Consider the following 11,966-nt stretch of genomic DNA (forward strand, 5'->3'; position numbering starts at 1 on the left):
ACTTAATATTAATGTTTGTGCTAGGTATTTTGTATGATGTTTATTTATTCATGTGTGTATGATGTTTATGTGACTGATTGTGAGCTTTATTATTATGAATTCAACATCTTCTATATCTGCAAATGTTAATAACATTCCTGTGCTTAATGACACAACTCAAGAAATGGAAGAAGCACGTTATAATTGTGCTTGGGTGCATGGATTTAGATTATGCATTAAGAAATAATCACCCTCCAGACCTTACTAGTGCCAGCACTATCGAGCAAAGGTCTACTATGAAAAAATGAGAGCGATCCAAACGCATGAGTCTAATATAATGAAACACTCAATTCCAGAAGCTATAAGGGGTGCAATACCTGAGGAAACCCAAGCTAAGACATTCTTGGACCATATAGCAAACTGATTCGCTGCAAACGAAAAAGGTTGAGACAAACACTATTCTTAGTAAGTTTGTCTTCATGCGGTACAAAGGAAAAGAGAATATAAGGGAATACATTATGGAAATGTCTAATCTTGTGACTAGACACAAGACACTAAAGTTAGAATTGTTGAAAGACATACTCGTGCACTTGGTCTTGATCTCTCTGCTTACACAATTCAATCCATTCAAAATCAGTTACAACACACAAAAGAAAAAATGGACTTTGAATGAGCTTACTGATCAGTGTGTACAAGAGGATGAGAGATTGAAACAAGAAAATATAGAAAGTGCTCACTTGGCTTCCACATCTTAGGGATTTGGTACCGGCAAGAAAAGAAAGAGGGACAATAAAGGAAAACAAACTGCATTTTTTGGAACATCAAAGCAAAAAGTGCAAAAGAAACAAGATAAGGAGATCACTTGTTTCTTTTGCAAGAAGGTTGGTCATATGAAGAAGACATATACCAAATACGCTGCTTGGCATGAAAAGAAAAGTACACTTCTCAACTTTGTTTGTTCATAAATTAATTTAGCTATAGTGCCTACTGACACTTGGTGGATAGATACGGGTGCAACTACTCACATAAATGTCACGATGCAGGGTTGCCTAAGGAGCCGAATGCCAACTGATGGTGAAAGATACATCTATGTGGGAAATGGCAACAAGGCTGCAATCAAGGCTATTGGTCTTTTTAGATTACAGTTAGACTCTGGATGTACTTTGGATTTGGAAGAGACTTTTGTAGTACCGTCGTTTAAACGAAATTTAATTTTTGTTTCATGTCTGGACAAGTTTGGATATTATTGTTCATTTAGAAATGGAATTGTTAGTCTTTATCTAAATTCAAATGTTATTGGTACAGGTAGTCTAACAGACAAATTATACAAATTGAATATAAAGGCCTCTAATGGAAATGAAACCTTGCATTCAAGTACTTATGGCATTCAGCAAAAATTAGCAAATGAGAATTCATCAATGTTATGGCACAGGCGTTTGGGTCATATTTCAAATCAACGTATTCAAAGGCTTGTGTCAGAAGGAATTCTTGATCCACTTGATTTCTTAGACTTTCAAGTCTGTATACAGTGTATTAAGGGTAAACAAACAAATATGAGGAAAAATGATGCCAACAGGTGCGGTGACGTATTGGAATTGATACATACGGACATTTGTGGTCCATTTCCTACTTCTTTTTGGAATAGACAACAATATTTTATCACTTTAATTGACGATTTCTCACGCTATGACTATCTTTATTTGATTCATGAGAAGTCTCAGTCATTGGATATGTTCAAGAATTTTAAAGCTGAAGTTGAGAACCAACTAAGCAAGAAAATAAAGGTCGTCAGATCTGACCATAGAGGTGAATATTATGGTAGATATGACGGATCCGGTGAACAACGTCCAGGGCCATTCGCCAAATATTTGATAGAGTGTGGTATCATTCCTTAATACACCATGTCGGGGACTCTAAGCCAAAATGGTGTAGTAGAGAGGTGAAACCGTACTCTTAAGGATATGGTGAGAAGTATGATCAGTCATTCCACCTTACCAGAATCACTTTGGGGCGAAGCTATCAAAACTGTGGTTTATATTTTGAACAAAGTCCCAAGCAAAGCAGTAGCCAAAACCCCATATGAGTTATGGATTGGCAAGAAACCTAGAATTAAGCATTTGCATGTCTGGGGTTGTCCAGCTAAGGCTAGGCCTTACAAGCCAAATGAAAAGAAATTGGACTCCAGAATAGTGAGTTGCTACTTTGTAGGGTATTCTGAAAGGTCGAGAGGTTTCAAATTTTATAATCCCTCAACTAGATCCTTCTTTGAAACGAGCAATGCTAAATTTATTGAGGATGTTGAGTTAAGTGGGAGAGAACCATTAAGAAAGGTGGTCTTTGAAGAGGAATCTGTTAGTATTCTATTATTACAACTGGACATGGTCATATTATGTTTGATGAAACTATCCAGAATGTACAACCAATAACAAAGATTGTGGACACGCTTGAGATTCCTCCTACTCAAGTTATGAAACCTGTTCAAGTTCATGAAGAGGTAACTCAACAACCTCAAGAACCTCAAGTACAAGTGCCATTGAGGAGATCCACTAGAGAAAGAAAAAGTACAATTTCAGACTATTATGTTGTATATCTCCAGGAACATGAGTTTGACATGGGTCTGGAAGACGATCCAATTTCAGTTAGTCAAGTCAAACAAAGTTCTGACTCTGAAAAGTGGATAGAAGCCATGACGGATAAGATGAAATCAATGAAAGACAATGGTGTTTGGGACCTAGTAGAGTTGCCTAAAGGTGTAAAACCGATTGGTTGTAAATGGATTTTTAAGACCAAGCGGGATTCAAAAGACACCATTGTTAGGTATAAGGCATGCCTAGTCGCAAAAGGTTTCACTCAAAAGGAAGGCATTGATTATAAGGAGACCTTTTCACTGGTTTCGTCAAAGGACTCCTTTAGAATCATCATGGCACTTTTAGCTCATTATGATTTAGAGCTGCATCAAATGGACATTAAAACTGCATTTCTTAATGGTAACATTGATGAGACAATATACATGGTGCAACCGGAGAACTTTGAGTCTAATGATTCAAAGCAACTTGTATGCAGATTAAAAAAGTCCATATATGGTTTAAAGCAGGCATCCCGACAATGGTACCGAAAGTTTGATCAAGTGATTAATTCATTTGGTTTTAAAGAGAACACCGTTGATCAATGCAAATATCTCAAGTTCAGTGGGAGAAAATTCATTATCTTGGTGCTATATGTTGATAATATTCTGCTTGCTAGTAGTGATGTGGAACTTTTGAATGAAACCAAGCGATTTTTATCTAGTAAATTTAACATGAAGGATCTTAGTAATACATCTTTTGTGTTGGGTATATAGATCTATAGGGATCATTCAAAAGGTATACTTGGGCTATCACAAAAGGCCTACATTGATAAGGTGTTGAATAGATTTGGCATGAGCAATTGTGCACCAGGAGACACACCTGTGGCAAATGACAATAAATTTAGTTTGCACCAATGTCCGAAAAATGAACTTGAGAAGAAGGATATGGAAAGGTTTCCCTATGCCTCGGCAGTAGGAAGTCTCATGTATGCACAAGTTTGTACGCGTCCGGATATTGCGTACATTGTTGGAATGTTAGGTAGATATTTGAGTAACCCAGGTATGGATCACTAGAAAAAGGCAAAACAGGTTATGCGGTATTTACAGAGAACTAAAGATTATATGCTTACATATCATAGATCTAGTCATTTGGAGATTGTGGGATATTCGGACTCCGATTTTGTGGGATGTCTTGACAGTAGGAGATCCACTTCAGGTTACATCTTCATGTTGGCTGGAGGAGCAGTTTCATGGAAAAGTGTTAAACAAACACTTATTGCTTCTTCCACCATGGAGGTAGAATTCATAGCCTTCTACGAGACATCAAACCATGGGATATGGTTGCAGAATTTCATCACTCAATTAATGGGATTGAGAAACCATTGAGAATCAATTGTGATAATAAGGCCGTAGAATTGTATTCTAAGAACAACTGAAGTTCTTCAAAGTCCAAACACATTGACATTAAGTTCTTGGTTGTGAAAGAAAGAGTTTAGAGTCTTCAAGTATCAATTGAACACATAAGCACAAACTCCATGGTTGCAGATCCGCTCACTAAAGGTTTACCACCCAAAGTATATCATGAACATGTCACACATATGGGTGTTGTACACATTGATGATGTGCTAGTATAGTGGGAGTTTGTATTTGTTTTCTTGATGTGATATTATGTTTATGTTATTTGTACAGACCTTGATTTTAAAGACTACTGTATTTGAATACTCTAAATTGAAATGATGACTTTCAAAAGCAGTTTAACATCAAGTGTTGAAAGTGGAATTTGACTATTTTTTAGTCATAAAGTAGGACCAATTGGAAATAGACATATTAAAGATCACATTCTATGTAATTTCCATGCTACACATCCATACTTGATCTATGTTGCTAATTTTGTTAATGTTGTGATCATTGATGGGTATAGTTATAATTATGATTAACAAAGGCCGCTTTGATCCTGTGTTAGCATAATTAGTAGACCGGATTGTTTAAGAATATTTAGATAGAATAGCAAGATGAGCTCAATAAAGTACTATCATGAACATTGTTTTGTAATATATGTGGTCCAAGTGGGAGATTGTTAAGATATGGACTCACATATATTTAACAATGGTTCATGACTAAACTATTCGCCTTTTCGTATTTGTTTTGTATTGGTTTTCTACAGTATGGGCCACCTTATGTGTAGAGCCCAATGCTATAACAAGTTTTAGATGATGGACCTAAAACTCGCGAGGCCCAATAGTCTAAAGGGTATGGTCCCTAAGGCATAGAGGATATAAATATAAGGAAAAGTGTATGTTCTTATATCACATCTTTTTTAATAGAATTGAACCCATTCTCTCCCGTTCCCATTGCCTGAGAGAATACAGAGTAAGGTGGTACCCTCTATAGCCTTAGAAGATCCGTACCTTTTCATCAAGTGCATAATGGACTCGGGTATGTTCCAAAGTGGAAAAGGACATGTTTTAAATGAATTGATATATATATATATATATATCTTGTATCTGTGTTTTGGTGATCATGGAGAATTTAAAAGATTCAAATAGGGAAGTCATCGACTTTTGCTTAATGGAATTGGATAAAGGAGAAGAAACTTCAAGGAACTAGGGAGCAATGTGTATGGAAACTTTACGGCTTTTGCAAAGTTGCAGTTCCTATAGAATCAAATGAGGCTTCAGGTTCATTTTTCGATTACGAAAATGTGACACGATATAATTATAGTGCTAAGAAGGCATGGCGTGTCAATACAGAATAGCATTGTTTGAAACAAGGTCTGTCAGTGATGATAGTAAACCCGAGAATAGCCTCACTTGTATGCAATTTCTGCATACGTGATTATCTTTCGGCGTACCCCCACATGTGCATGCGTCACAATAAGGCTAAAGAGAGACTGTTTCCATGGAGGTGACGAATTAAATGACATTCCCTCTAATCAGCAGACCGCATCCTTGTGACAATGAAGGATCTCTACAATCTCATGATTGGAAGATTCAGGAAGAAGCTTCAAAGGCAATGATGGTTCTGACTACGTAGCTCTAAAGGCGTCGGATATAAAAGCTGCAAAAATGGGTTGGGTTCATTTGAAATGAGCCATTTTAGTGGCAACATGCTTTCTAGTTAAGGGTCAAGTTATTCCGTACAGTTCGGATCTATTGATAGATGGGTGCATGTAAGGGTCTCCAACAGGCTGGGCCGGGCCTTGGTATATCTAAGGCCCGTGGCCCAGCCCGTGGGCCCTCAAGCTGGGCTGGGCTGGCGGGCCGGGTTGCGGGCTGAGGTAAAAATTTAAATAATTTTCAGTTTTGAAGGGAAGGGGATTCAAACCCCTTCCCTTATGGAACCACAAGGGAGCTAGCTACCAACTGAGCTGACCCTTTTTTGTGTAACTATTTTGCATTAGTTATATATATATTAGAAATGTTGTATGATTTTTGAAAAAAAATAAAAGTGAGTTGGCGAGCCTACGGGCGGGCTAGCCCGCAGGCCGCGGGCTTTTTGGAGACCCTTAGGTGCATGTGGCCCAAATTCATTACTGTTGGTGTAATTAAAACCATCTCGATCTACCCAAGGGATTTTGCACTCCGGGCCCTCTCTTTTGCATGGCCACCATCTGCCCCTCCTTTTAATCCCGAGCCTCGGACAGATAAACTTGTCAAGTGAGCTGCCAATATTAACCTAGAAAGATGCATATGTTGATAAAGTGGCTCATTCCTTCAAATACCTCAAACCAGAAAATGAGTTCATGTACTTCTGATGGCGGTAGTTCATTTCCACTAAATTAACGATCCTTGAAGACGCATCCAACACAGCTCTGCCCATGGTGAGGTTGATCAGTTTGGTGCCAATGAAAACTGCAACATGGGTTCTGGCACATTTAGGAATGTGACATGGAAATCTGATCTGTCACAGGTTTCTGGAAATTATGGAACTCAGATTAGTGGTCGTCATGGTGGGCAAGTTGGCTACGATGGTTGATAGGGTACTCGGTTTCCTTGGATTCAGAGTGGCAAGATAGAAAAGAACATAGTGATTGGCAATGGCATGGATAAAGAAAGCTATGAGAGGGTCGACAGGATACTCCAACGATTTTTCGGGCCTTCCAAAGACGATAAGGGCTTACAGGCCCACCACAGGGCAAACTTAAAGGCCTGTATACTAAGTTCGAGAAACAAGGCCTAAACTTGGGAGGCCCAGTTTGGTTCTCTTCAGACATCTTAAAGCACCAGCCTAGAGAGACAAGGCTCCCTTTACCCCCAACTAAATTTGCAGAAGGCCCAATAGGTCTATTCTCTAAGCGGTTGACCGGGCCATTAAAACCCTCTCCAGTTACTTGGAGAAAGGAGACTTTATCATTGATGGTAGCAACGAGCGGCATGAGAACACTGAGAGGAGAGAGAAAGCCATGGTTGAACTGGGTCTGCTCTATCTTGGCATGGGAGTTTCAGGTGGTGAAGAGGGTGATCGTCATGGGCCATCTTTGATGCTTGGAGGTTCATTTGAGGCTTACAAGTATGTAGAAGATACCCTTCTTAAAGTAGCTGCTCAAGTTCCTAATAGTGGCCCCTGTGTGACTTACATTGGCAAAGGAGGTTCTGGAAATTTCGTTAAGATGGTTTACCGTCTCTCTGATCAGACTTCTCTTATCGGCTCTGATGACCGTCTTTCCGGCCGTCGTCGCCGCACTTCTAGAGTTTTCCACCTTGGTCGCTGGCGGCTGTCACTTCGTCTGAGATAATGGCCTCCTTCTACCCTCCGAAACTTCTAGGTTCTTCTGTCCCAGTGGTGATGTTGACGATGATACCCACGAATCTGCCGTGACCAGATGGGTTGTTCTGATAGCTGGGTCTAACGACTACTGGAATTCCAGGTACCAGGCTGATATTTACCATGCTTGTCAACTCTTGAAGGAAGGTGGATTGAAAGATGAAAACATCATTATTTTCATGTATGATGACATCTCATTCAATGAAGAGAACCCTAGGCCTGGAATTATCATAAACAGCCCACATGGCGAAGATGTTTATGAAGGTGTACCAAAGGACTATACTGGAGAAGATGTTTTTGTTGATAACTTTTTTGCTGTTATCCTTGGCAACAAAACGGCTCTTTCAGGGAGTAGTGGGAAGAGTTCATTCATCAATAAGATCACTAGGGTTGATGTGGATCTTCAGCCCTATGCATTTACTACGAAGTCACTCTTTGTAGGTCACACAGACTATAAATACCTAAGATACTAAGTGATAGACACACTAGGGATATTGGGTCGGCCATTTGAAGATCGTAACATTATTGAGATGTGTAGTATCACAGCTTTGGCACACCTACGAGCTGCTGTCTTGTTTTTCTTGGACATCTCAGGTTCATGTGGGTACAGCATTGCTGCACAGGCAGCTCTTTTTTTTCACAGCATCAAGTCTATGTTTATGAACAAACCACTCATCATTATCTGCAACAAGACTGACTTGCAGCCATTGGAGGGTATATCAAAAGAAGACATGAAGTTGGTCATGCAGATGAAAGTTGAAGCTATGAAGACTGTCATAGGTCAAGGAGGTGATCCTTTGAATGACGAAGGGGTGCTGTTGACCATGAGTACTTTGATTGAGGAGTGGGTGGTTTCAGTGAAAAACGCAGCTTGTGAGAGGTTATTGGATTAGAGGGTGGAACTGAAGATGAAGTCTAAGAAGATGAATGACTGCTTGAATCAGTTTCATGTTGCAGTGCCAAAACCTTGAGACCAAAAGGAGTGGCCACCCTGTATACCTCAGGCAGTTTTGGAAGGTATGGCAAAGCAACCAGCAGCCGAAAAGGAAAATAGGAAGCTTGAAAGGGATTTGGAGGAAGATAATGGTGGTGCCAGTGTGTACTCTGCTAGTTGCCCTTAATAATGATACAGATGGCTTCAATCCGCTTATTCAACCACGACAAGTAATCTTTGGGATCAGTTCATGCAATTAATGGTAAATATGCAGAGGAGCAGTAGGGTTGAATAATTCAACACCAAGTCAAGGAATTCCTAGCAAGCCCCATCCTCAATTCAGGTAGTAAGTCAAGGAGACATCCGCTTGTAGTCACATTATCAGTTCCCTTCTCGACTCGGGTCTGCAATACTCAAGTAACGAGGACCTAGCAATAGCTGCAATCACCAGCAGTAGTCTCAAACTCACTCCCAGGTTCTATCCCAGCATGGCCACCTTGGTGCATACCTCTTGCTCTTCCTATTCCTCTATTTGTTTCTTTGATTGAGAATTTACAATTTTGAATTGAATTTTCAAATCCATCTTCAACTGAAAAATTCCAGTTTTAAAAATCCATCTTTGCATTTCTTCTAGGCAATAAATGCATTCCAGTTTTAAACCTTCTCCTGATTTACACTTCTCTAATTAAGCTAATCAAGTTAATCATTCTTCTCACATTTTCGGACAACCTTATCCTATTTCTCTGTTTCTAACTGAGTTGACCACAACCCTTTAGCTCGTTATTTCTATTTTTTGAGTCTTTGAAATACATAAATCCTGTGTAAGAATTAATTAAGTAGATTGAAGAGCTCATTGATCCATCTTACAAATTATGAACTCAAGGGTCGGAAAGATGACGATAATGGATCCTTCAAGATTGCTTATCTTCCTTTATCATTTCCTCACACTTCACCTTCTTGGTGTACCAGTCCTTGCTCAGCCAGACTTCCTTTACCACTTCTGCATAGAGGGTGCTAGCAATTACACAAGTAATAGCACCTACAAGGCAAACCTCAACACCCTCATCTCTTCTCTCCTATCAGACAACGCAATCGACTACGGCTTTTATAATTTCTCCGTCGGCCAAAACTCTGAAAGAGTCAACGCAATTGGGCTTTGCAGAGGAGACGTTACACCAGATGTGTGCCGGAGTTGTATGTCTCAATGACTCCAGGCTTCAACTCACTGAGCTTTGTCCCAATCAGGAGGCAATAGGATGGTACAATAATTGTATGTTACGATACTCGAATTGCTCCATATTCAGCACCAAGGAAGATTTGCCTGTCTTCTCTATGCACAATGTGGATAACGTTTCCAATGGAGATGAGTTCAATCAAGTCCTGGGGAACTTGTTTGCCAACCTTAAAAGCAAAGCTGCTTCGAGTGATTCGCATTATAAATTTGTAACAGGAGAAGTGAATGTGTTTGAGTTTTCAGAACATATATGCCCTGGTTCAGTGTACTCCTGATTTATCCAAGTTGTCCTACAACAACTGCATAAAAGGGGCTATTTGTTGGGAAGATAAAGAGAGAGATATAGAGTATTAACCTACCAAGGTTAAAAGATTCCTCTACAATAATAATAACCACCTCTCAAGAATAATAACAACTTAACAAGAATCAAGAATGATATTCAAGAACATTCAACCAAAAAAAAGTACACCAAATATGATGTGGAAAACCCCTCTGGATAAAAGTAAAAAACCACATAGAAAATTTCTTTCACTTCAATAAATGGGGATACAATAATTAAGTTACCACTTGAGGTAGATTCACTTCCCCAAAAGGTTGATGAAAGAACTTATAACTTCACCTTAATGTCACGGACTCAGTTGTTCACTAAGCTCGTGCGGCACTTAGGCAAGTCAAGACGCTTGATCTTGCTAAGTCAGCCTTGTTCCCAATGCTTAGCTTGCTATGCTAAGACGCTCGCGACTCGAAAGCTTAAGAAACTTAGTAGGCAACTCTTTAAAGAATGGAAGCTCTTATTAACACAAAGAAGCCTTTACAAGTGCTTGTAAGCTCACTTGCTTGGTTAGGAAGTGATTTTGGGTGGTGCCTTGGCCAAATGAGGCCTCACCTATTTATAGGCACCAATGGAACTCTCTGGAACCTTGGAGGGTTCCTTACAAATCAAGAATATTCTAAAACTCCCTACACTAATCTATGTACAACCCTATGTACAAGAATATATAAGAGATCTCTAGAATTCTCTAGAAAGCCTTGGACTCCTCTTATGCCTTCCACCATAGTGTAGAGATGTGTGGACATCTCTAGGCATCTCTAAAACCTTCCACACTCTTCCCACCAATGTCTTAGTGTAGATGGCTCCAGGAGTCTCTAGAAGCATCCCTCCTCCTATATAAGCCCATGGGGAGGGTCATTTGAAGCATCTTGTGACATTAAGCCCTAGAACATTGCCCAGAAAACAACCTTGATCTTCTTCATTTTCTCAATCAAATATCCTTTCCTCACAATACCAAAACCCTAATGCTATTTATATATCCATATTTGGGCTTAGGAAATACCCAAATATAAAATAGCCTAATATATGGGCTCATGGGTTGGACAAACATAGCCCAACAATCTCCCCCTCCAGTACATGAGAGAGGAATGCCAATCTATAATTCCATCACATGGAGTTCAAACCTGTTGTCCCAATGCACAACTGAAACTTTTGATTGGGAACAACCTTTGTCAACATGTTTGATGCATTCTTGTTTATGCAAATGTTCTTCAACTTGACTGTATTTTCTTCAACCATATCTCTTAACCATTTGAACATCCATTTGTTTTTCAATGATTTTCTTCCTTTAAGAAATTGTACCAACTCATAGAATGGGTTGGTGTAGTGCAGTGCAGTGCACCCTTGGTTTATCCGAGTTGTCTTATGGCAACTGCATAGAAGGGGCTATTAATGGTATTTCGGGTTGTTGTGATAGAAAACAAGGATGAAGAGTTGTGAAACCCAGTTGCAACATTAGGTTCGAGTTGTACCGTTACTATAACTTCACTGTGGCTAATGTTCCTCCACCACCACCAATAACGCTATCACTTTCTCCTCCCACTAGTGTCAGTACTCCTTCACCTTCATCCAATACCCTGTCTACAAAATGTACATATATTAGTTAGTCTGTGTCTCCATGTTCTGAATCTTATTAAGTATATGATTCACTATTCAAATTAACCAAAATGATTTACAAAATGCAACAAATTGTTAAAGCCAAATGGTTAGCATCCAATGTATATTATCGAGTTTGAGTGAAAGGCAACTGGTGGTACCAAAAATAGGTACCTTCCAACCAAATACCATTTAGAGAAAAGCACAGTTCCAAGGTACCATACGTAGATAGGTACCTCTGGAAATCCACACCTGATAACTGGAATGTTCATACTAACCGAGCTAACAAGGCTCATGATTTTTAACTTGGATTCTAGTTAAAAAGTTGCAATCACCATCAAAATTGACTGAGGAAGTCAACGAACACCATCATATAAAAGGTGATCTAGTTCATTGTAAAGATAAGATGAACCCAATACAAAAAAATATGTTTCTAGCACTTGCTTGATAAAATTACTAAGACCCACAATTAAATCAATGCTTTTGTCTTTTTTTCCTCGGCATGAAGACATCAAAGAAGTCATGATGACTATGCATGAAAAAATGGAGACTCGTCGGTATT

General features: G+C 39.3%; 1 protein-coding gene across 1 annotated transcript; it reads left to right on the forward strand.

Annotated features, from left to right (window-relative positions):
• Nucleotides 1-7,279: 7,279 nt before the first annotated feature.
• LOC132254463 (nucleolar GTP-binding protein 1-like) lies at nucleotides 7,280-8,202 on the forward strand. The gene is made up of 3 exons (XM_059740176.1): nucleotides 7,280-7,359; nucleotides 7,413-7,672; nucleotides 7,904-8,202. Exons 1-3 carry the CDS (start codon nucleotides 7,280-7,282, stop codon nucleotides 8,200-8,202), a joined length of 639 nt encoding a protein of 212 aa, XP_059596159.1.
• The last annotated feature ends 3,764 nt before the right edge of the window (nucleotides 8,203-11,966 follow it).

Source organism: Vitis vinifera, chromosome 10 (genome assembly GCF_030704535.1).
Source record: "Vitis vinifera cultivar Pinot Noir 40024 chromosome 10, ASM3070453v1".
Lineage (NCBI taxonomy): Eukaryota > Viridiplantae > Streptophyta > Magnoliopsida > Vitales > Vitaceae > Vitis > Vitis vinifera.